Source organism: Ranitomeya imitator, chromosome 6, assembly GCF_032444005.1.
Source record: "Ranitomeya imitator isolate aRanImi1 chromosome 6, aRanImi1.pri, whole genome shotgun sequence".
NCBI classification, from domain to species: Eukaryota; Metazoa; Chordata; class Amphibia; order Anura; family Dendrobatidae; genus Ranitomeya; species Ranitomeya imitator.
Genome location: NC_091287.1, coordinates 560,027,219 through 560,053,686, shown reverse-complemented (window position 1 = coordinate 560,053,686; position 26,468 = coordinate 560,027,219). Strand labels below are relative to the sequence as shown.

At 46.0% G+C, this 26,468-nt stretch overlaps 1 protein-coding gene across 1 annotated transcript; it reads left to right on the top strand.

Annotated features, from left to right (window-relative positions):
- The first annotated feature begins 13,360 nt into the window (after nucleotides 1-13,360).
- Nucleotides 13,361-14,086, top strand: LOC138643498 (putative golgin subfamily A member 6-like protein 19). The gene has a single exon (XM_069732396.1). It carries the CDS (start codon nucleotides 13,361-13,363, stop codon nucleotides 14,084-14,086), a length of 726 nt encoding a protein of 241 aa, XP_069588497.1.
- The last annotated feature ends 12,382 nt before the right edge of the window (nucleotides 14,087-26,468 follow it).

Here is a 26,468-nt window from a genome sequence, read left to right as displayed (position 1 = left end):
GACATTTCCACAATGAGGATGGCGCCTCCATAATATGGAGATTGGGGTCAACAAAGGTGGAATCAGCCATTCATGGCATTAATCAATACGAGGATAATATCCCTTTAAGGAGCCCTATCATTAAGGGGTTAATATCCTGTTTAACTGGTCTTGTGATTCCCCAGTAAAGACCCCAAGACCTGGAGGACTGACAGGAGCTGGGGTCTATGATATAAGATCTGAGGTTAAAGGTCGCCGCTCGCCTATATTTGACCTCCTATTAAAATGACCTCTGGGAAAGGCGCAAAAGAGAATTAAATGGCAACGAATGCAGCGTAATAATCTCCTCCATCCTTCACCCCTATACGCAGCAGGAGCAGGAGAGCAGCATGCGGTGCAGCCTCCATCATAGCAGGAAATCTTCCGGAACATTCTATCATTCCTTATGCTTCAATTCTTCACTGTTTTCAATATTTGTCCTTGCTGTCAGTGAATGGGGATGTGAGCATGTACTGAAAGTGTGCGAGTGAGTGACCCAAATAACTCACCGAAGAAATGTACAGCACACTCTTCTATCAAGTCTGACAGTCTGGCTCCAGTATTAGATCATGTAGCGAAAACAATTATCTTCATTCACAGCAAGCAGAGATTTTATAAATGATTATCTTATTATATAAGGAGCTCCCCCTAGTGGTGGCTGCAGACAGGATCTTATCATGTATCTCTGTATACAGGGAGCTCCCCCTAGTGGTGGCTGCAGACAGGATCTTATCATGTATCTCTGTATACAGGGGGCTCCCCCTAGTGGTGGCTGCAGACAGTATCTTATCATGTATCTCTGTATACAGGGAGCTCCCCCTAGTGGTGGCTGCAGACAGGATCTTATCATGTATCTCTGTATACAGGGAGCTCCCCCTAGTGGTGGCTGCAGACAGGATCTTATCATGTATCTCTGTATACAGGGAGCTCCCCCTAGTGGTGGCTGCAGACAGGATCTTATCATGTATCTCTGTATACAGGGAGCTCCCCCTAGTGGTGGCTGCAGACAGGATCTTATCATGTATCTCTGTATACAGGGAGCTCCCCCTAGTGGTGGCTGCAGACAGGATCTTATCATGTATCTCTGTATACAGGGAGCTCCCCCTAGTGGTGACTGCAGACAGGATCTTATCATGTATCTCTGTATACAGGGAGCTCCCCCTAGTGGTGGCTGCAGACAGTATCTTATCATGTATCTCTGTATACAGGGAGCTCCCCCTAGTGGTGGCTGCAGACAGGATCTTATCATGTATCTCTGTATACAGGGAGCTCCCCCTAGTGGTGGCTGCAGACAGGATCTTATCATGTATCTCTGTATACAGGGAGCTCCCCCTAGTGGTGGCTGCAGACAGGATCTTATCATGTATCTCTGTATACAGGGAGCTCCCCCTAGTGGTGGCTGCAGACAGGATGTTATCATGTATCTCTGTATACAGGGAGCTCCCCCTAGTGGTGGCTGCAGACAGGATCTTATCATGTATCTCTGTATACAGGGAGCTCCCCCTAGTGGTGGCTGCAGACAGGATCTTATCATGTATCTCTATACAGGGAGCTCCCCCTAGTGGTGGCTGCAGACAGGATCTTATCATGTATCTCTGTATACAGGGAGCTCCCCCTAGTGGTGGCTGCAGACAGGATCTTATCATGTATCTCTGTATACAGGGAGCTCCCCCTAGTGGTGACTGCAGACAGGATCTTATCATGTATCTCTGTATACAGGGAGCTCCCCCTAGTGGTGGCTGCAGACAGGATCTTATCATGTATCTCTGTATACAGGGAGCTCCCCCTAGTGGTGGCTGCAGACAGGATCTTATCATGTATCTCTGTATACAGGGAGCTCCCCCTAGTGGTGGCTGCAGACAGGATCTTATCATGTATCTCTGTATACAGGGAGCTCCCCCTAGTGGTGGCTGCAGACAGGATCTTATCATGTATCTCTGTATACAGGGAGCTCCCCCTAGTGGTGGCTGCAGACAGGATCTTATCATGTATCTCTGTATACAGGGAGCTCCCCCTAGTGGTGGCTGCAGGCAGGATCTTATCATGTATCTCTGTATACAGGGAGCTCCCCCTAGTGGTGGCTGCAGACAGGATCTTATCATGTATCTCTGTATACAGGGAGCTCCCCCTAGTGGTGACTGCAGACAGGATCTTATCATGTATCTCTGTATACAGGGAGCTCCCCCTAGTGGTGGCTGCAGACAGGATCTTATCATGTATCTCTGTATACAGGGAGCTCCCCCTAGTGGTGGCTGCAGACAGGATCTTATCATGTATCTCTGTAGACAGGGAGCTCCCCCTAGTGGTGACTGCAGACAGGATCTTATCATGTATCTCTGTAGATAGGGAGCTCCCCCTAGTGGTGACTGCAGACAGGATCTTATCATGTATCTCTGTATACAGGGAGCTCCCCCTAGTGGTGGCTGCAGACAGGATCTTATCATGTATCTCTGTGTACAAGGAGCTCCCCCTAGTGGTGGTTGCAGACAGGATCTTATCATGTATCTCTGTATACAGGGAGCTCCCCTTAGTGGTGACTGCAGACAGGATCTTATCATGTATCTCTGTATACAGGGAGCTCCCCCTAGTGGTGGCTGCAGACAGGATCTTATCATGTATCTCTGTATACAGGGAGCTCCCCCTAGTGGTGGCTACAGACAGGATCTTATCATGTATCTCTGTATACAGGGAGCTCCCCCTAGTGGTGGCTGCAGACAGGATCTTATCATGTATCTCTGTATACAGGGAGCTCCCCCTAGTGGTGGCTGCAGACAGAATCTTATCATGTATCTCTGTATACAGGGAGCTCCCCCTAGTGGTGGCAACAGACAGGATCTTATCATGTATCTCTGTGTACAAGGAGCTCCCCCTAGTGGTGGTTGCAGACAGGATCTTATCATGTATCTCTGTATACAGGGAGCTCCCCTTAGTGGTGACTGCAGACAGGATCTTATCATGTATCTCTGTATACAGGGAGCTCCCCCTAGTGGTGGCTGCAGACAGGATCTTATCATGTATCTCTGTATACAGGGAGCTCCCCCTAGTGGTGGCTACAGACAGGATCTTATCATGTATCTCTGTATACAGGGAGCTCCCCCTAGTGGTGACTGCAGACAGGATCTTATCATGTATCTCTGTATACAGGTAGCTCCCTCTAGTGGTGGCTGCAGACAGAATCTTATCATGTATCTCTGTATACAGGGAGCTCCCCCTAGTGGTGGCAACAGACAGGATCTTATCATGTATCTCTGTGTACAAGGAGCTCCCCCTAGTGGTGGCTGCAGACAGGATCTTATCATGTATCTCTGTATACAGGGAGCTCCCCCTAGTGGTGGCTGCAGACAGGATCTTATCATTTATCTCTGTATACAGGGAGCTCCCCCTAGTGGTGACTGCAGACAGGATCTTATCATGTATCTCTGTATACAGGGAGCTCCCTCTAGCGGTGGCTGCAGACAGATCTTATCATGTATCTCTGTATACGGGGAGCTCCCCCTAGTGGTGACTGCAGACAGGATCTTATCATGTATCTCTGTATATAAGGAGCTCCCCCTAGTGGTGGCAACAGACAGGATCTTATCATGTATCTCTGTGTACAAGGAGCTCCCCCTAGTGGTGGTTGCAGACAGGATCTTATCATTTATCTCTGTATACAGGGAGCTCCCCCTAGTGGTGACTGCAGACAGGATCTTATCATGTATCTCTGTATACAGGGAGCTCCCCTTAGTGATGGCTGCAGACAGGATCTTATCATGTATCTCTGTATACAGGGAGCTCCCCCTAGTGGTGGCTGCAGACAGGATCTTATCATGTATCTCTGTATACAGGGAGCTCCCCCTAGTGGTGGCTGCAGACAGGATCTTATCATTTATCTCTGTATACAGGGAGCTCCCCCTAGTGGTGACTGCAGACAGGATCTTATCATGTATCTCTGTATACAGGGAGCTCCCCCTAGTGGTGGCTGCAGACAGGATCTTATCATGTATCTCTGTATACAGGGAGCTCCCCCTAGTGGTGGCTGAAGACAGTATCTTATCATGTATCTCTGTATACAGGGAGCTCCCCCTAGTGGTGACTGCAGACAGGATCTCATCATGTATCTCTGTATACAGGGAGCTCCCCCTAGTGGTGGCTACAGACAGAATCTTATCATGTGTCTCTGTATACAGGGAGCTCCCTCTAGCGGTGGCTGCAGACAGATCTTATCATGTATCTCTGTATACAGGGAGCTCCCCCTAGTGGTGGCTGCAGACAGAATCTTATCATGTGTCTCTGTATACAGGGAGCTCCCTCTAGCGGTGGCTGCAGACAGATCTTATCATGTATCTCTGTATACAGGGAGCTCCCCCTAGTGGTGACTGCAGACAGGATCTTATCATGTATCTCTGTATACAGGGAGCTCCCCCTAGTGGTGACTGCAGACAGGATCTTATCATGTATCTCTGTATACAGGGAGCTCCCCCTAGTGGTGACTGCAGACAGGATCTTATCATGTATCTCTGTATACAGGGAGCTCCCCCTAGTGGTGGCTGAAGACAGTATCTTATCATGTATCTCTGTATACAGGGAGCTCCCCCTAGTGGTGACTGCAGACAGGATCTCATCATGTATCTCTGTATACAGGGAGCTCCCCCTAGTGGTGGCTACAGACAGAATCTTATCATGTGTCTCTGTATACAGGGAGCTCCCTCTAGCGGTGGCTGCAGACAGATCTTATCATGTATCTCTGTATACAGGGAGCTCCCCCTAGTGGTGGCTGCAGACAGAATCTTATCATGTGTCTCTGTATACAGGGAGCTCCCTCTAGCGGTGGCTGCAGACAGATCTTATCATGTATCTCTGTATACAGGGAGCTCCCCCTAGTGGTGACTGCAGACAGGATCTTATCATGTATCTCTGTATACAGGGAGCTCCCCCTAGTGGTGACTGCAGACAGGATCTTATCATGTATCTCTGTATACAGGGAGCTCCCCCTAGTGGTGGCTGCAGACAGGATCTTATCATGTATCTCTGTGTACAAGGAGCTCCCCCTAGTGGTGGCTACAGACAGGATCTTATCATGTATCTCTGTATACAGGGAGCTCCCCCTAGTGGTGGCTGCAGACAGGATCTTATCATGTATCTCTGTATACAGGGAGCTCCCCCTAGTGGTGGCTGCAGACAGAATCTTATCATGTGTCTCTGTATATAAGGAGCTCCCCCTAGTGGTGGCAACAGACAGGATCTTATCATGTATCTCTGTGTACAAGGAGCTCCCCCTAGTGGTGGTTGCAGACAGGATCTTATCATTTATCTCTGTATACAGGGAGCTCCCCCTAGTGGTGACTGCAGGCAGGATCTTATCATGTATCTCTGTATACAGGGAGCTCCCCCTAGTGATGGCTGCAGACAGGATCTTATCATGTATCTCTGTATACAGGGAGCTCCCCCTAGTGGTGGCTGCAGACAGGATCTTATCATGTATCTCTGTATACAGGGAGCTCCCCCTAGTGGTGGCTGCAGACAGGATCTTATCATTTATCTCTGTATACAGGGAGCTCCCCCTAGTGGTGACTGCAGACAGGATCTTATCATGTATCTCTGTATACAGGGAGCTCCCCCTAGTGGTGGCTGCAGACAGTATCTTATCATGTATCTCTGTATACAGGGAGCTCCCCCTAGTGGTGACTGCAGACAGGATCTCATCATGTATCTCTGTATACAGGGAGCTCCCCCTAGTGGTGACTGCAGACAGGATCTTATCATGTATCTCTGTATACAGGGAGCTCCCCCTAGTGGTGACTGCAGACAGAATCTTATCATGTATCTCTGTATACAGGGAGCTCCCCCTAGTAGTGACTGCAGACAGGATCTCATCATGTATCTCTGTATACAGGGAGCTCCCCTAGTGGTGGCTGCAGACAGGATCTTATCATGTATCTCTGTATACAGGCAGCTCCCCCTAGTGGTGGCTGCAGACAGAATGTTACATGTGATGAATGAGGTTTTTTATTAACCCTGTTTGCTTCTGTTTTTTTCTTATTTGTCCGTTCAGGTTTTATACTGTCTCAATTATCCAGGAGTTTATGGTTGAGCAGCTTTCACGTGACACCAATTTCACCCAGTGGTCATTATTTTTCGGACTAACCCTTCAGAGTTCAGCTGCCCGCTAGTCAACATGTTGGGTTTATCAGTGACCTTTAATTTGTCTTTGACAACCGTTTCCCTTCGACAGCCGGAGAATGATTCCTCCATCCATAGTGAAGAAGCTGATGACCACTAATCTCCATCAGCCCGCGCTCTCCTTCCGCCCACTATTGGCTGATCTTTGGACTCGCAGTAAATTATCCCTGGAAGATAAATCTAATTTTGGTTAATTTAGCTCCTCTTTAGTAAATCACTGCTCCAACCATCCCCAGGAGTTGTAGATTCTCGAAAGTATCTTCTATTGGCCAACAACTGTCCCCTCTGCGTTATATATGTCCCCCGTGAGCGGCTGAATAAATCTTTACTCTTCAGACCTTTGACCTTGAGATCCATCTGTCCGGAGCCAATAGTCCGTGATGCGGCTGCCTGGGACATCATGGACCTGTCGGGCATGATCAGACCTGGAGATGCTTAATTGTGGTCTTCAGACATAAGAAGATAATTAATATCACATCATAGGAGGATGATCAATGTCGATGCGAATCAGCTCTATGCATTGTAATGACTCAACCTAAATTCCCCCAAAGCCGATTCCAGGCGCGATGTGGCCGCCGCTTCTTTATTACAGCTCTCAGTACAGGAAGATAATGGAGATAATTAGAGAAGAAATCGCGGCCGATTGGTTCACTCGTTCCTCATTAATCGGGATGAAGTGAGTTTCTGTTTGTGACGACCTATAGTTCTGCTACGCACCGTGGGTTCCCGGCCCAGACCATAGGATACGAAAGAAATGAGTGTGTCTGCATATGTCCGTAGTGGCACAGTTCGATAATATCAACAAAAGTCCTTTCATAATATATGAGTAACAGATAGTGCTGCCTCCCAGTCTCTGCCTGTAGATTATGTAAAAATAGTGCAGCCTCACTGTCTCTCCATGTAAATGATTTAGCAGAGGTGCTACTACCTATTTGATTTGTCTCTCTCTATAAATGATGTATGTACAGATAATACTGCCTACTTCTCTCTCTGTAAATATTGTATGCACAGTTTGTACTACCTACTTGTCTCTATAAATGATGTATGTACAAATAGTACTTCATCCTTTGATCTTCCTATAAATGATGAAGGTGTAGGTAATACTGTCTCCTTGTCTTACCCTATAAATGATTTAGGTACAGATAGTACTGCTTCCTTGTGTCTATTTATAAATTATGTATGTACAGATAGTACTACAGTGGGGCAAAAAAGTATTTAGTCAGTCAGCAATAGTGCAAGTTCCACCACTTAAAAAGATGAGAGGCGTCTGTAATTTACATCATAGGTAGACCTCAACTATGGGAGACAAACTGAGAAAAAAAAATCCAGAAAATCACATTGTCTGTTTTTTTTAACATTTTATTTGCATATTATGGTGGAAAATAAGTATTTGGTCAGAAACGAACAATCAAGATTTCTGGCTCTCACAGACCTGTAACTTCTTCTTTAAGAGTCTCCTCTTTCCTCCACTTATTACCTGTAGCAATGGCACCTGTTTAAACTTGTTATCAGTATAAAAAGACACCTGTGCACACCCTCAAACAGTCTGACTCCAAACTCCACTATGGTGAAGACGAAAGAGCTGTCAAAGGACACCAGAAACAAAATTGCAGCCCTGCACCAGGCTGGGAAGACTGAATCTGCAATAGCCAACCAGCTTGGAGTGAAGAAATCAACAGTGGGAGCAATAATTAGAAAATGGAAGACATACAAGACCACTGATAATCTCCCTCGATCTGGGGCTCCACGCAAAATCCCACCCCGTGGGGTCAGAATGATCACAAGAACGGTGAGCAAAAATCCCAGAACCACGCGGGGGGACCTAGTGAATGAACTGCAGAGAGCTGGGACCAATGTAACAAGGCCTACCATAAGTAACACACTACGCCACCATGGACTCAGATCCTGCAGTGCCAGACGTGTCCCACTGCTTAAGCCAGTACATGTCCGGGCCCGTCTGAAGTTTGCTAGAGAGCATTTGGATGATCCAGAGGAGTTTTGGGAGAATGTCCTATGGTCTGATGAAACCAAACTGGAACTGTTTGGTAGAAACACAACTTGTCGTGTTTGGAGGAAAAAGAATACTGAGTTGCATCCATCAAACACCATACCTACTGTAAAGCATGGTGGTGGAAACATCATGCTTTGGGGCTGTTTCTCTGCAAAGGGGCCAGGACGACTGATCCGGGTACATGAAAGAATGAATGTGGCCATGTATCGTGAGATTTTGAGTGCAAACCTCCTTCCATCAGCAAGGGCATTGAAGATGAAACGTGGCTGGGTCTTTCAACATGACAATGATCCAAAGCACACCGCCAGGGCAACGAAGGAGTGGCTTCGTAAGAAGCATTTCAAGGTCCTGGAGTGGCCTAGCCAGTCTCCAGATCTCAACCCTATAGAAAACCTTTGGAGGGAGTTGAAAGTCCGTGTTGCCAAGCGAAAAGCCAAAAACATCACTGTTCTAGAGGAGATCTGCATGGAGGAATGGGCCAACATACCAACAACAGTGTGTGGCAACCTTGTGAAGACTTACAGAAAACGTTTGACCTCTGTCATTGCCAACAAAGGATATATTACAAAGTATTGAGATGAAATTTTGTTTCTGACCAAATACTTATTTTCCACCATAATATGCAAATAAAATGTTAAAAAAACAGACAATGTGATTTTCTGGATTTTTTTTTCTCAGTTTGTCTCCCATAGTTGAGGTCTACCTATGATGTAAATTACAGACGCCTCTCATCTTTTTAAGTGGTGGAACTTGCACTATTGCTGACTGACTAAATACTTTTTTGCCCCACTGTACCTACTTGTCTCTATAAATGATGTATGGACAGATAGTACTACCTAATTGTCTCTCCCTATAAATGATTTATGTACAGACTGTACCATCTCTTTGTCTAGCCCTATAAATGATTTAGGTACAGATAGTACTGCCTCCTTGTCTCGCACTATAAATTATGTATGTACGGTTAGTACTGACTCCTTATTTCTCCCTATAAATTATGAAGGTCCAAATAGTCCTGACTCTTTGTCTTACACTATAAATGATGTAGGTACAGATAGTACTGGCTCCTTGGCTCACCCTATAATTGATGTAGGTACAGATAGTACTGCCTCCTCGTCTCACCCTATAAATGATTTAGGTACAGAGAGTACTGCCTCCTTGTCTCTGTCCATAAATTTTGCATATACATACAGTACTGCCTTATTGTCTCACATTATAAATGATGTAGATTCAGATAGTACTACCTCCTTGTATCAGCCAGCACATGAAGTAGGCACAGATAGTCCTGCCTCCTTTTTCTCAATATAAATGATGTAGACACAAACAGTACTGCTTCCCTGTCTCTATACATGATGTAGGTACAAATAGTACTGCCTCATTGTCTCTCCCTACAAATGATGTGGACACAGATAGTAATGGCTTCCTGTCTCTCCCTGTAAATGATGTAGGTACACATAGGTACAGATAGTACTGTTTTTCTTTATATATTTCAACAAATAAAGTTACTTCCTGTTGTCTTGCTGTATTTCCCGTTAATGCTGTTAGAATTGCTTTCCTGCCACTCATTGTAAAAAATGAAGGTACAGATAGTACTGCATCCTTTTCTCTTTATGTAAATGATATTTTTACAGATAGTACTACCTCCGTGTTACTCCCTATAAATGGTGTAGTAGAGATGATGCTATCTTCTTGTCTCTCCCTCTACAGAGAGTACTGCCTCCTTGTCTTTCTCTGTATATTATGTAGGCACAGACAGTACTGCCTGTATATCTTTTACTATAAAATATGTAGTTTTAGATAATACGTTGTTACTTTGTAAATTATGTAGGTGCATATATTACTGCCATCTTGTCTGCCTGTCTTGGAGCTAATGCAGGTACAGATAATACTGCTTCCTTGTCTTTCCTTGTAAATTAGTACAGATAGTGCTCCCTGCTTGTTTCTTCTTGCTGTAACATAGGCACAGATAGTACTGCTTTCTTGTCTCTCACTGTACTTTATAAAGGGGGTGCTGAATGAGTATTCCTGTTTATGACGCGTCCTAAATGTCCACTAAATGTAGATAAAATGGAGGTTTATTCCAAAAAATGAGGAGGAAAACCTTTTATTTGAAGGGATAGCGTACTACCACAAGTATAACCTGGGTGTAAAGGAGCTAGGCTGACAAAAGGGTTAAACTTGACCGGCATGCTTTCAGGAAAAAAGAAAAAAAGCTAAATATTAAAAAAAAAAAATCAGTTTCCTTTTAATTAGCCAGAAAATTTTCGTTATTATACTTGAAAATTTTATTCGGGATCATTAAGCAGCGCTGATGTGATCGAGCAGAAAGTCCTCTAGGAAAAGCACTCAGCGGCCTTCAGCGCTCCGCTCTGCGGCAGACGAGGGGTTAAATCGCTGTTTTATTTAATGTGCTCCGCAGAGACGTCGCGGCCGCGGCGCGGTGGAAGTAAAGCTTCCTGTTGGTTATTTACATTTCCAGAGAAAGTGTTCGGCTGCCGTAATGAGACAGATATTGCAATCAATGTCCATCGACTCCCAAACTATCTTAAGTCGGAGAGTCGGAGTCAGCAGTTTCCGGCCTCTTTAAGATACTTAAGACCCAATGAAGACAGAGAGGCCCGAGAGCCCATAGATCACGCTAACGAAATCCTGAACTCTGCCTGATCTGCTCATCGCCGGAGCCGCAAAAACTGCGAGCCTGGCTGGAAACGGCGCTAATCTGCTTAGTGCCGGAGATTAGTGCTAGGAGATTAGCGCAGAAACGCAGGGGGCGGCGAGAAGAAGAAGAGGAAGCTTGTATATAAGGAGGAAATGCTCCAAACGCGTCTTATTACACGTCATCATGCACTTATTTGTCAAAGATTCTATTTAAATACATTATATAAACATATACATACATAATATATATATATATATATAAATGGGCGGAAACCTCCAGAGATATTTTATGTATAAATTAGAAAAAAAAGTGTATGTATATATATATATATATATATATATATATATATATATATATATATATTTGTGTGTGGGTGTTATTTATATGTATATATGTACTGTATATATGTATGTTTGTATGCACTTTAAATAGAAACTTTTTAGAGCTTTTTATGTATAAAATACTAAAAAGTATGTTTTATCATTTATATATATATAATAACATATACTACAAATATATATATATATAAAAATATATATTTTTATTCTAATTTATAAATAAAATAACTCTAAAAAGTTTCTATTTAATATATATACTGTGTTGTGTATATATGTATTTATTTATTTAAAATAAGATACAATAATAATAATAATTTTATTTATATAGCACTAACACATTCCGCAGCGCTTTACAAATTATACAGAGGACTTGTACAGACAATAGACATTACAACATAACAGAAATCACAGTTCACAATAGATAACAAGAGGAATGAGGGCCCTGCTGCTCGCAAGCTACAATCTATATATATATATATATATATATATATATATATATATATATATATATATATATATAATTTCTAAATAAAACATCTCCAAAGGTTTCTAGTTAAAATACTTATTTTCTAAATATATTAATGTCATTATGGCAAAAGTATGAATTTTAAAGGTAAATTGGCAGAGAATGCAGAGATACGGAAAATGCAGAAAAAAAAAGAAAAATAATATATACATTAATATCTACATATGAAGAAGCTGTGTTTTATGTGAACATTTTTTTTTTACATTTTTTTATTTTGCTAAAAATCATTGTTGTAATTGGATTTCACTAAACATTTTGGTCTATTTGCCTTCTAACACTTATGGTTTCTTCTGACTATTGTTGGCAGCCGTGTGAGTTGACTGAGTGCCTGTCAGTGAGCTCGTTCTGGAGGGAGAGTTTATAACTTCTAAGGTTACGGTATTTTTCTTGACCTGGTCATTGAGGCTTAATATCCACATCTATAAAACTCTTCTAAAAGACGCGTTATTTTCTTTTTTGTTGTGCATTTTTCTAAGAGCGCGCGGTGTGTGTGATGTTATTTTGATTTGTGCATTTTTCTCAAAAAACTTTTATGTGTACGTAAATATAACACGGGGTGCTAATAAGTGTGTTTTATGCCGGTTTCACACGTCCTGATATTTCCAGTACCTCTCCATTATTTATTAACTTCTCTCCATTACTAAGCCGGCTTAATGTCACCTTACAATAGGAAGGTGACATTAACCCTTCATTACCCCGCTTGCCACCACTACAGGGCAAGTGGGCTTTTGCTGCGATTTACAAGTGAAGCACATGCAAAAGAATTCCCAATGTAATTTTAAAAACACGCATCAAAAAATGCAGATAAATAATGTACTGAGCGCTACAGGAGCATTTCCTTATTTGATGCCAAGGAATGTTTGGATGTGAATTTTGTAGCATTGTCCAGTTGAAAAAACCCTTTAAAAACATATATTATTATCTTATTACTTTTGAGCTCTTGTCATCTGATTTATGACAAAAAACTGAGGAGCGCAGAAGAAGGAAGATAGGAATTACAAGCTCTCTCATCAGAACAAGCTCACTGACTAGTTCTCGGTTAACTCATTCTGAAGCCAGCTCTAGAGACACTGTAGTGTGTGCAATAGACTCTATAGACTGCAAATGCAAAATGACTAATGCAAACCAACTGCAAAAATTATATTTAGCCCAAAATATATGATTTTAATAAGAAAAAAGATCACGACTGTGTCCATATTTTGAAAAGACTATATCTCATTCTATGCATTTTTTTTTGCAATTTTCATTATGAAGTTTGATTTTTTTTTTTTTCATTTCATTGAAAAAGAAAAATGTTAAGAAAAGTATATTACCAAACTCAATACGTTTATGTTAAGGATGTAATTTCTTCAAGTCAGAGGAGAAGTGGGGGAGTCATTGTGTGGAGAGGGGGAGTTATGTGGAGAGGAGGAGTTTATTTGTGGAAAGGAGGAGTCATCATGTGGAGAGGAGGAGTCATCATTTGGAGAGGAGGAGTCATTATGTGGAAAGGAGGAGTCATCATGTGGAGAGGAGGGGTCATCATTTGGAGAGGAGGAGTCATTATGTGGAAAGGGGGAGTCATTATGTGGAGAGGAGGAGTTTATTTGTGGAGAGGAGGAGTCATCATGTGGAGAGGAGGAGACATTATGTGGAGAGGAGGAGTCATCATGTGGAGAGGAGGATTTCTTCAAGTCAGAGGAGAAGTGGGGGAGTCATTGTGTGGAGAGGGGGAGTTATGTGGAGAGGAAGAGTTTATTTGTGGAAAGGAGGAGTCATTATGTGGAGAGGAGGAGTTTATTTGTGGAGAGGAGGAGTCATCATGTGGAGAGGAGGAGACATTATGTGGAGAGGAGGAGTCATCATGTGGAGAGGAGGAGTCATCATGTGGAACGGTGGAGACTTCATGTGGAGAGGAGAAGTTATTATGTGGAGAGGGGGAGACATCATATGGAGAGGACTCATCTTGTGGAGAGGAGGAGTCGTCATGTGGAGAGGAGAAGTCATGTGGAGAGAAGTCATCATGTGGAGAGGAGGACTCATCATGTGGAAAGGAGGAGCCATCATGTGAAGAGCAGGAGTCATCATGTGAAGAGGAGGACTCAACATGTGGAAAGGAGGAGTCATCATTTGGAGAGGAGGAGTCATCATGTGGAGTGGAGGACTCATCATTTGGAGAGGAGGAGTCATCATGTGGAGAGGAGGAGTCATTATGTGGAGAGGAGGAGTCATCATGTGGAGAGGAGGAGTCATTATGTGGAGAGGAGGAGTCATCATGTGGAGAGGAGGAGTCATTATGTGGAGAGGGGGAGTCATTATGCAAAGAGGAGGAGACATCATGTGTAGAGAAGGAGTCATTATGTGGAGAAGAGGGGTCATTATGTGTAGAGGAGTAGTCATTATGTGGAGAGGATGAGTTATGGGAAGAGGTTATTTGTGGAGAGGAGGAGTCGTCATGTGGAGAGTAGGAGTCATGTGGAGAGGAGGAGTCATCATGTGAAGAGGTTGAGTCATCACGTGGAGAGGAGTCATTGTATGAAGAGGAGAAGTCATCATGTGGAGAGGAGGAGTCATCATGTGGAGAGGAGGAGTCATCATGTGGAGAGGAGGAGTCATCATGTGGAGAGGAGGAGTCATTATATGAAGAGGAGTCATCATGTGGAGAGGAGTCATCAAGTGGAGAGGAGGAGTCATCATGTGGAGAAGAGGAGTCATCATGTGAAGAGGAGGACTCATCATGTGGAGAGGAGGAGTCGTCATGTGGAGAGGAGGAGTCATATGAAGAGGAGTCATCATGTGGAGAGGAGTCGTCATGTAGAGAGAAGTCATCATGTGGAGAGGAGGAGTCATCATGTAACATAGTAACATAGTTAGTAAGGCCGAAAAAAGACATTTGTCCATCCAGTTCAGCCTATATTCCATCATAATAAATCCCCAGATCTACGTCCTTCTACAGAACCTAATTGTATGATACAATATTGTTCTGCTCCAGGAAGACATCCAGGCCTCTCTTGAACCCCTCGACTGAGTTCGCCATCACCACCTCCTCAGGCAAGCAATTCCAGACTCTCACTGCCCTAACAGTAAAGAATCCTCTTCTATGTTGGTGGAAAAACCTTCTCTCCTCCAGACGCAAAGAATGCCCCCTTGTGCTCGTCACCTTCCTTGGTATAAACAGATCCTCAGCGAGATATTTGTATTGTCCCCTTATATACTTATACATGGTTATTAGATCGCCCCTCAGTCGTCTTTTTTCTAGACTAAATAATCCTAATTTCGCTAATCTATCTGGGTATTGTAGTTCTCCCATTCCCTTTATTAATTTTGTTGCCCTCCTTTGTACTCTCTCTAGTTCCATTATATCCTTCCTGAGCACCGGTGCCCAAAACTGGACACAGTACTCCATGTGCGGTCTAACTAGGGATTTGTACAGAGGCAGTATAATGCTCTCATCATGTGTATCCAGACCTCTTTTAATGCACCCCATGATCCTGTTTGCCTTGGCAGCTGCTGCCTGGCACTGGCTGCTCCAGGTAAGTTTATCATTAACTAGGATCCCCAAGTCCTTCTCCCTGTCAGATTTACCCAGTGGTTTCCCATTCAGTGTGTAATGGTGACATTGATTCCTTCTTCCCATGTGTATAACCTTACATTTATCATTGTTAAACCTCATCTGCCACCTTTGTGAAGAGGAGGACTCATCATATGAAGAGGAAGACTCAACATGTGGAAAGGAGGAGCCATCATGTGGAGAGGAGGAGTCATCATGTGAAGAAGAGGACTCATCATGTGGAGAGGAGGAGTCATCATGTGTGAGGAGGAGTCATCATTTTTAGAGGAGGAGTTGTCATGTGGAAAGGAGGAGTCATCATGTGGAAAGGAGTCATCAAGTGGAGAGGAGGAGTCATCATGTGGAGAAGAGGAGTCATCATGTGAAGAGGAGGACTCATCATGTGGAGAGGAGGAGTCGTCATGTGGAGAGGAGGAGTCATTATATGAAAAGGAGTCATCATGTGGAGAGGAGGAGTCATCATGTGAAGAGGAGAAGTCATCATGAGAAGAGGAAGACTCATCATGTGGAAAGGAGGAGTCATCATGTGGAGAGGAGGAGTCATCATGTGAAGAGGAGAAGTCATCATGAGAAGAGGAAGACTCATCATGTGGAAAGGAGGAGTCATCATGTGGAGAGGAGGAGACATCATGTGAAGATGGGGACTCATCATGTGCAGAGGAGGAGTCGTCATGTGAAGAGGAGGAGTCATTATATGAAAAGGAGTCATCATGTGGAGAGGAGGAATCATCATGTGGAAAGGAGGAGTCATCATGTGCGGAGGAAGAGTCACCATGTGAAGAGGAGGACTCATCATGTGGAGAGGAGGAGTCATCATGTGGAGAGAAGTCATCATGTGGAAAGGAGGAGTCATCATATGGAGAAAAGTAGTCATGTGGAGAGGGGGAGTCATCATGTGGAGAGGAGAACTCATCATGTGGAGAGGATGGGTCATCATGTGAAGAGGAGGGGTCATTAAATGGAGAGCAGAACTCAACATGTGGAAAGGAGGAGTCGTCATGTGGAGAGGAGGAGTCATCATGTGGAAAGGAGGAGTCGTCATGTGGAGAGGAGGAGTCATTATATGAAGAGGAGTCATCATGTGGAGAGGAGTCGTCATGTGGAGAGGAGAAGTCATCATGTGGAGAGGAGGAGTCATCATGTGAAGAGGAGTCATCATATGAAGAGGAAGACTCAACATGTGAAAAGGAGGAGCCATCATGTGGAGAGGAGGAGTCATCATGTGAAGAAGAGGACTCATCATGTGGAGAAGAGGAGTCATCATGTGTGAGGAGGAGTCATCATGTTTAGAGGAGGAGTTGTCATGTGGAGAGGAGGAGTCATCATGTGAAGAGGAGGACTCACCATGTGGAGAGGAGGGAGAAGTCATGTGGAAAGGAGAAGTCATCATGTGAAGAGGAGGAGTCATCATGTGGAGTGGAGGAGTCTTCATATGGAGAGGAGGGGTCATTATGTGGAGAGGAGTCATCATGTGGAGTGGAGGAGTCATCATGTGGAGAGGGGGAGTCATAATGTGGAGAGGATGAGTTATGTGGAGAGGAGGAGTTTATTTGTGGAGAGGAGCAGTCATCATGTGGAGATGGAGCCATTATGTGGAGAGGAGGGATCATTATGTGGTGAGGAGTCGTTATGTGGAGAGAAGGTTATTTGTGGAGAGGAGGAGTCATCATGTGGAGAGAAGGAGTCATGTGGAGAGGGGGAGTCATCATGTGTAGAGGAGGAGTTATCATGTGAAGAGGGGAAGTCATCACGTGGAGAGGAGGAGTCATCATGTGAAGAGGAGAAGTCATCATGAGAAGAGGAGGAGTCATCATGTGGAAAGGAGGAGTCATCATGTGGAGAGGAGGAGTCATTATATGAAAAGGAGTCATCATGTGGAGAGGAGGAATCATTATGTGGAGAGGAGGAGTCATCATGTGGAGAGGGGGAGTCATCATGTGGAGAGGAGGAATCATCATGTGGAGAGGAGGAATCGTCATGTGGAGAGAAGTAGTCATCATGTGGAGAGGGGGAGTCATCATATGGAAAGAAGTAGTCATCATGTGGAGAGGGGGAGTCATCATGTGGAGAGGAGGACTCATCATGTGGAGAGGAGGAGTCATCATGTGAAGAGGAGGGGTCATTAAATGGAGAGCAGGACTCAACATGTGGAAAGGAGGAGTCGTCATGTGGAGAGGAGGAGTCATCATGTGGAGAGGAGGAGTCATCATGTAGAGAGGAGGAGTCATCATGTGGAGAGGAAGAGTCACCATGTGGAGAGAAGGAGTCATCATGTGGAGAGGAGGAGTCATTATGTGGAGAGGAGTCATCATGTGGAGAGGAGGGGCATCATTTGGAGAGGAGTAGTCATTGCACAGGATTTGCCAGCTTCATCTTGATGAAGCTTATTTTTTTCTGCCAAAATGGTGCAGGTAGCGACATCTGTACAGTAGAATCTGTCAGAACACAATAGATGCTCTTAAAATTATTTGTGTAAATAAAATGAAGTGTGTGGTCAGGGTCGGGTCAGTGAGGGGTCGGGGCCGGTCAGTGAGGGGTCAGGGCAGGTCAGTGAGGGGTCAGAGGTGAGTTAGTGAGCCATCAGGGTGGGTCAGTGAGGGGTTGGGGGAGGGACAGTGAGGGGTCAGTGAGGGATTGGTGCGTGTCAGTGACGGGTCAGGGCGGGTCAGTGAGGGGTCGGGGGTGGCTCAGTGAGGGTTCGGGGGTGGGTCAGTGAGGGGTCAGGGGCGGGTCAGCTAAGGATTGGAGCGTGTCTAGTGAGGGGTCAAGGTGGGTCAGTGAGGGGTCGGGGTGGCTCAGTGAGGGCTCGTGGGTGGGTCAGTGAGGGGTCAGGTGTGGGTCAGTGAGGTCTCGGGAGTGGGTCATTGAGGGGTCAGGGCAGGTCAGTGAGGGATCGGGGCATGTCTAGTGAGGGGTCAGGGTGGGTCAGTAAGGGGTCGGGGTGGCTCAGTGAGGGCTCGGGGGTGGGTCAGTGAGGAGTCAGGGGCGGGTCAGTGAGGGATCAGTGACCTGTCATAAGACATACAGATGAATATCTTAGCAGAGCACCACATGAAGCCGCGCCCACAGCCCCACCCACATGTCATCAGAAGATATCAGTGATGTCATCACCAGGGGGCGGGGCTGACAACCTCTCACACACGATGAGTCTGGTGAATCGCGTCTGGAGTCGCAGTGCTCGTGTATCGTCCATTTTGCCCGGATTTCGTCCTCCATCTCCCGTTCATTCGGCTCGTGCTGAGTCAGGGATCAGCGAGAAGTAAATACAGAATTTTATAGGTAGAGACAGTTCATCACAGCGAGCAACGATCGGCTCTCTAATCACACATAGTATCCGCGCTGACATCCATCAATCTCCTTACAGACATATCCTCCTCTTCAATTTTTCAGCAGCTCCAATGTTTATGGATGGGGGGCGGTAATGGCTGCACTTTCTGCTGGGTGCGGCACATTTAACCCTTCCATAGTTGGGCATAAAATGAATACGGGATTTGTGGATTTACTTTGTATTTATTTGTTTCTCCTTTCCTTTTATTATTGTTTTTAGATTGAGACGATGTTTATTCTTCTATGTTTACATTTTATTTAATCATTATTGTTACTATTTCCTAAATTCCTTTTTTCCCCTACATTCCTATTTATTTTTGTTCCTTTATTTAGATTTTTTTTTTCAGTACTTCTCCATTAGAGTTCACTTTTTACAGTCTAAACTAATCGATACATTGTTGCCAATTTTACATTATGAGAAAAGAAATGAATTTTTCCTGGCCTCACAGATGGGTCGTTCGTTTATTTCTATATATAATATCTTTTCTATAAATTAACCCATCTTCATTTTTTTTTTACAATACAATGAGAGATTGGAAAAAAAATCCTAAAAATTGCGAAAAAAGTGTTAGGGCCATATTCATCTTTTACGCTTCTTCACATTTCTTTTCCTTTGTGTTCTCGCATTCGTTGATATTTTTTGGGGCCAACTGTTTTAAAATGGCAAATTTGGTTCATGAATTCGGGGCAAAATCACAAATACTGTACTTCCTTATTTTTCACCTTTTTAAAACAAAAATAAATAAAATATATATAAAGTGGATGAAAAAAGTCTACACGCCTCATGTAAATAATCCTACAAAGGAAGAATCAATTCAGATTTTTTTCCACCTCTAATGTCGCCCAAGATCAGTACAAATCCTTGAGAAAAAACCTGAAATAGTTTTTTCAGAAAAATAAAAATAACAACACTAAAATAATATACACTGTTCAAAAAAATAAAGGGAATACTTAAACAACTGAATATAACTCCAAGTAAATCAAACTTCTGTGAAATCAAATTGTTCACTTAGGAAGCAACACTGATTGGCAATGAATTACACATGCTGTTGTGCAAATGGAATAGACAACAGATGGAAATTATTGGCAATTATCAAGACACACTCAATAAAGGAGTGGTTCTGCAGGTGGGGACCACAGACCACATCTCAGTACCAATGCTTTCTGGCTGATGTTTTGATCACTTGAATGTTGGTTGTGCTTTCACACTCGTGGTAGCATGAAATGGACTCTAAAACCCACACAAGTGGCTCAGGTAGTGCAGCTCATCCAGGATGGCACATCAATGCGAGCTGTGGCAAGAAGGTTTGCTGTGTCTGTCAGCGTAGTGTCCAGAGGCTGGAGGCGCTACCAGGAGACAGGCCAGTACACCAGGAGATGTGGAGGGGGCCTTAGGAGGGCAACAACCCAGCAGCAGGACCGCTACCTCAGCCTTTGTGCAAGGAAGAAAAGGAGGAGCACTGCCAGAGCCCTGCAAAATGACATCCAGCAGGCCACAAATGTGCATGTGTCTGCACAAATGGTTAGAAACCGACTCCATGAGGATGGTCTGAGAGCCCAACACCGTGCAGGACGTTTGGTATTTGCCACAGAACACCAGGATTAGCAAATTCATCACTGGCGCCCTGCGCTCGTCACAGATAAAAGCAGGTTCACACTGAGCACATGCGACAGATGTGACAGAGTCTGGAGACGCCGTGGAGAGTGATCTGCTGCCTGCAATATCCTTCAGCATGACCGGTTTGGCAGTGGGTCAGTAATGGTGTGGGGTGGCATTTCTTTGATGGGCCGCACAGCCCTCCATGTGCTCGCCAGAGGTAGCCTGACTGCCATTAGGTACCGAGATGAGATCCTCAGACCCCTTGTGAGACCATATACTGGTGCGGTTGGCCCTGGGATCCTCCTAATGCAGGACAATGCCAGACCTCATGAGGCTGGAGTGTGTCAGCAGTTCCTGCAAGATGAAGGCACTGAAGCTGTGGACTGGCCCGCCCATTCCCCAGACCTGAATCCGATTGAACACATCTGGGACATTATGTCTCGCACCATCCACCAACGTCACGTTGCACCACAGACTGTCCAAGAGTTGGCGGATGCTTTAGTCCGGGTCTGGGAGGAGATCCCTCAGGAGACCATCTGCCGCCTCATCAGGAGCATGCCCAAGCATTGTAGGGAGGTCATACAGGCATGTGGAGGCCACACACACAACTGAGCATCATTTCCTTGTTTCGAGGCTGTCACGATATTGTATGAAATATAATATGATTTTGATGCTTTGCCCTTCAGACCCATGCTGCGGGCTAACCCCCCCTCCTTTGTGTGTTTCTGAATGTATGTGTAGAAGAGGTTTTTATAGCCCTGGCCATAAATTCCAAGCTCTGAGCAACTTATTCGCCCCACCCATCTGTACTAGCTAGGACTGGTATAGAAGTTCTTTAAAACAAGATGTCCTTGGTCTTAAGGTACCATCACATTTAGCAACGCTGCAGCGATCTAGACGATCCCGATCGCTGCAGCGTTGCTGTGTGGTCGCTGGAGAGCTGTCACACAGACAGCTCTCCAGCAACCAATGATACCGAAGTCCCCTGGTAACCAGGGTAAACATCGGGTTACTAAGCGCAGGGCCGCACTTAGTAACCCGATGTTTACCCTGGTTACCAGCGTAAACGTAAAAAAAAAAAAACACTACATACTTACATTCCGGTGTCTGTCCTCTGGCGCTGTGCTTTCCTGCACTGTCAGCGCCGGCCAGCCGTAAAGCAGAGCGGTGACGTCACCGCTGTGCTTTACGGCCAGCCGGCGCTCACAGCCAGTGCAGGAAGCAGAGCGCCGTGGACAGACAGCGGAAGGTAAGTATGTAGTGTTTTTTTTTTTTACGTTTACGCTGGTAACCAGGGTAAACATCGGGTTACTAAGCGCGGCCCTGCGCTTAGTAACCCGATGTTTACCCTGGTTACCAGTGAAGACATCGCTGAATCGGCGTCACACACGCGGATTCAGCGATGTCTGCGGGAGTCCAGCGATGAAATAAAGTGCTGGACTTTCTGCGCCGACCAATGATGGCACAGCAGGATCCAGATCGCTGCTGCGTGTCAAACTGAACGATATCGCTAGCCAGGATGCTGCAACGTCACGGATCGCTAGTGATATCGTTCAGTGTGATGGTACCTTTAATCTTGTAAGTTTCTGGGCCAATGAATTGGGCTAGGAAAATAATATGTACATATTGCTAAAGTCCATTGGAGCATCTATCAACCACTGGAAGCACTAACCTCTAACTCCATCAAGTACAAAGTACAGATTTCTCTGGAACAGAGTGTCCCTACTAGCCCGAGTTTAGTATCTATAGAGAGCAAATCTTAATACAAATCTTAATACAAGATGAATGCTGGGTGTGTTATGATTATGACATGTTTTGTAGTGAAGATACAGGCATTAGACTTGTGATAAATTTACTAAGACTGAAGAGGTAGGAGGGTATAAGGAAACCAGCCCTGTTAGTGAGGTCACAAGGCTGTGGTTATTTAAGTGACCCCACTTTGCCCAGCCTGGAGAGTCTGCAGAGTCTGTCTGCGTCTGACTTGAGGAGCTCGTACTGCCAGTCCTGATGCATTGGGACAGTTGGGAGCTCCGCCCACTAGCTTGGTTCTGCCTGCCATGATATGAACACATGTAAGTGTTGATTTCTTATTTAATCCCTGTTATTTTTATTGTTATATAATTACCTTGTACATATTTCAATTGTCTCTTTTGTAACATCTTTATATGCCTTTTTATAAACACTGTCTTAAAATCTTTTATGGAGTATAATATTTAATATACTAGAGTCGTTCTTCTGCTCTAAAACGTACACTAAGTCTTCTGAAGGGAATTACGCTACTATTTTGGGTTAGCTTCAGAGCTGGTGGCAGCCAACCTTTGTTTTTTGCCTTTGGGAGTCATTGTAGGGACTGCGGCGTTGATAATTATTGTTCCTGCCTGAGCGGGAGTAGTTAAATTGAATCGCTGCAGCGTGCCCAATAGCCAGTAGATAGCAGGCAGCCTTTCTGGCGACTAATTACCCTAGGTGCAGTACCTAATCAGACCTGATGCTAAGGGGGCGCTAGAGAGCTGCAAGTTTCAAGTGGAACTGTAAAGGGGGATATACATAAATCCCTGCAGTTCGTGGTGTATTGAAGAGCAGTGGGATACCTAAAATAAGCCCCTGCTGTAATACAAGAGGTCAATAGCCTTGTGTGTTTTTTTTATCACATTGTAGCAGTGGAGGGATAAATAAGATAAGCCCCCTGCACGTGTGATAGCCGTCTGTTGGCCTAAAGTCACCCCGATCTGTGACATAGGGGTGACGGTCACGGTGTGAATCGTGACATATTGGTGGCAGCGGTGTGGATTCGTGACATATTGGTGGCAGCGGTGGGATTCGTGATATATTGGAGGCAAGGCGATGGGATCTTAGAGCATTAGTGATTTGGTTTGAGCAATCATTCCTCTCACTAAAAACTTGCAAAGTTCTTGCGAGGACTCTGCGCAAAGAAGTTTGGAGAACGAACTCAGTGTTTATTAGTCCTGAGACAATTGTGTGTACTGGTAGTTATCCCTTCCCTTTCTCTTCATTTTTCTATCCTATCTTTCATTTGGCAACCATGGCTGCAATGGGAGAAGAGTGGTATAAGCAGCTTAAGAAAGACACTCTTATTGCCCTATGTGGGGTGTGGCAGATTGGCACCATGAAGAAAAACAAAGGCCAATTGTTCGCGGCTCTGGTGCAACGGGATACCGGTCAGAGCCCAGTGGGCGCAGAACCTGGTGCAAGCAGAGGGGGTGCTGCAGTAGAGGTCCAACCACTGAATGCCGGCCCTACTAGCAATCAGAGCGAATTGGACCCCCACCTGCTGGCAGCCTTGGAAGAATTCCCCACTGACGACCATGATGGACGTCGGCAACTGATTCAGCAACACCGGCAGGAGGCCCAGGCCCAGCGAGCCGAGCGAGAGGCCCGAGCCGAGCGGGAGGCCCAGGCTCAATGAGCTGAGCGCCAAGCCCAGCGAGAATATGAACTGGAGATGCTCCGGCAGGGGGTGATGCCCAGAGCTGTGAGCCCAGCAGCGCTCAGATACCGAAGCGTGGCCCGATCACTTTCCTGTTATGGAAAATGGACGGGGACTTGGACACTTTTCTGCGGGCCTTTGAGAAAGCCTGCAGACAATACCAGCTGCCTACAGATGAATGGGCATGATACCTGACACCAGGGCTGAGAGGTAAAGCTCTGGAGGCGTTTTCTGCCCTCCCTCAAGAACAAGTCGGTGACTATGAGGTCATCAAGCAGGCCCTGGTAGCAAAGTACCAGCTTTCACCTGAGGTTTACCGTAGAAAGTTCCGGAACCTCCAACGTGGCCCAAACGACAGCTACAGCAATGTGGCAAATGGACTGGGGACCCACTTTGGCCAGTGGACCCAAGGCCTGTCAGTGACCCCCTTTGCACAGCTGCGAGACCTGATGATCACAGACCAGTTCTTACATCTTTGCCCAGCTGAGGTGCGACAGTTCGTGATGGACAGAGAACCCAAAGACGTGACGAAAGCAGCACAGATTGCCGATGCCTATGAGGCCAACCGTAGATCGGAAGTGCGGAAGCCAGTCACCACCAGCTGGAGAGGGGGTAAGCCTGCAACCAACGCCAGTACCCCTGCCAGCCAACACACCAGAGGTCCTGTCCCCGTGGCCAACAGCACCAGACCTACCACCGAACCTCGCCAGTGTTTCTTCTGCAAGCAGACTGGTCATATCAGTCCCCACTCTCGAGACAAGCAGAAGAACCCCCCATCCAAGGCCTCAGAACCTAATGCAGCAGTTCTTTTGGTGGGTGGTGTGGTTGGGAGGGTGTGTGACAACGTACAGCACGTCACTGTGGGAGGCCATGTTGCTACAGGCCTCAAGGACACCGGGGCTGAACGAACTCTCATCCGACCCAAACTGGTGGCCCCTGAAGAAATCATTCCGGGGAAAACCCTAACTGTCACTGGGATTGGGGGCATCAGCTGTCCCTTGCCAATGTCCCGGGTTTATATTGATTGGGGTGCCGGGAGCGGGGTGAAGGAAGTGGGGTTGTCTGATAATTTGCCCACTGATGTTTTTTTGGGGACTGATTTGGGGAGGATGGTTGCATACTACGTCCCTGATACCCCTCCCCAATCTGCTAATAAGGGTAACGTTAACCCTGATGATGATGATGATAATGATGATGGGAAATCGCATGTGTTACCTGACCATGCTTTATCTTGTAATGATGCATCTGATAACCATTTTTTCCCTAGGATTGATGGTGAAAATGTTGTACCTGTGCCAACTGAACCTGATAATGATTTTTCTGTGAACGTTGATGTGTCCATAGGTACAGGCGTGCTCAGCCACGTCGCTCTGTGGAGTGAGATGGCTGAGGAACCCCTAGCAGGGGCAAGTGTCAGTGCTACAGGAAATGGGGAGATGCATGGGAACCGTGAGGAAGGTGATGCCATGAAATTGACCAGTGCCACCGAGGAAGGTAACTGGCCCATAAGTAGCACTGCCCCTGGAGTGTTGGGGTGGATGGGGAGGTAGAGCCCATAGCAGCGCCGGCTGATGGGTCTGTAGAAACCCCCGGGGAGACAGCCTACGTAGCTGCTGTCACCCGCAGTCAGAGTGCCCGGAACGCAGATAACTGTCAGCCTTCCGGACCCTCTTCAGTCATTGCTGTGACTGAACCAGAGGTGGACCCAGAGCAGGTCCCAGAGGGTTCCCGTGGGGAAGGGACCCTGACATCGCCTCTGGCTTCCCCTAGCCAGGAGTTTCAGGCTGCTCTGCACACAGATGCGAGCCTAGAGAGTTTGAGACAACTCGCCAAGACGCCCACCTCCGTGACTGAGAAGGAGAGGGTGTTCTGGGAACGAGGAAGGTTTTATCGGGAAACAGTACCCGGAGAATCAAAAAATGAGTGGTTGAGGGAAAGGCAGCTGGTCATCCCGCAGCAATTCCAGGGTGAGTTTTTACGGATTGCCCATGAGATCCCGCTAGCTGGACACTTGGGGATCAGCAAATCTAAGGCCCGGCTGTCTCAACACTTCTATTGGCCTAAGATGGGGACAGATGTGTCAAACTACTGCCGCTCCTGTATCACTTGTCAAAGAGTGGGGAAGGCGGGGCCTGCTCTTAAGGCTCCCCTGATCCCTTTGCCAGTGATAGAGGAGCCTTTCCAGAGGATCGCGGTGGACATTGTGGGCCCGCTGGCCGTCCCCAGCAGCTCTGGAAAGCAATACATTCTTACTGTGGTAGACTACGCTACCCGGTACCCAGAGGCAGTAGCTCTGTCATCGACTAGGGCAGATAAGGTGGCGGATGCCCTGTTGGCTATCTTTTCATGTGTAGGATTTCCCAGGGAGATGCTTACTGATCAAGGGACCCAATTCATGTCTCACCTAATGGAGGCTCTCTGTAAGAGAATGCAGGTGAAGCACCTGGTATCGAGTGCGTATCACCCACAGACCAATGGCTTGTGTGAACGCTTCAATGGTACCCTCAAACAGATGCTACGCATGCTGGTTGAGACCCAAGGTGCGCGACTGGGAGCAGTACCTCCCACACCTGCTATTCCCTTACCGAGAGGTTCTGCAGGACTCGACGGGGTTCTCCCCCTTTGAGCTCCTGTATGGCAGGCGAGTCCGGGGACCCCTTGGATTAGTAAGGGAATCCTGGGAAGAGGAGACGAACCCTTCTGAAGTGTCCATAGTGGAGTATGTCATGCGCTTCCGTGACAGGATGCAGACCTTGACGCAGTTGGTGCATGACAACATGACGCAGGCTCAGGCTGACCAGAACCACTGGTACGACCAGAACGCCTGGGAGC

Bases quoted from the DNA above. Each gene is read 5' to 3' on its own strand.
- LOC138643498 (XM_069732396.1), top strand. From the start codon at position 13,361: ATGTGGAGAGGAGGATTTCTTCAAGTCAGAGGAGAAGTGGGGGAGTCA.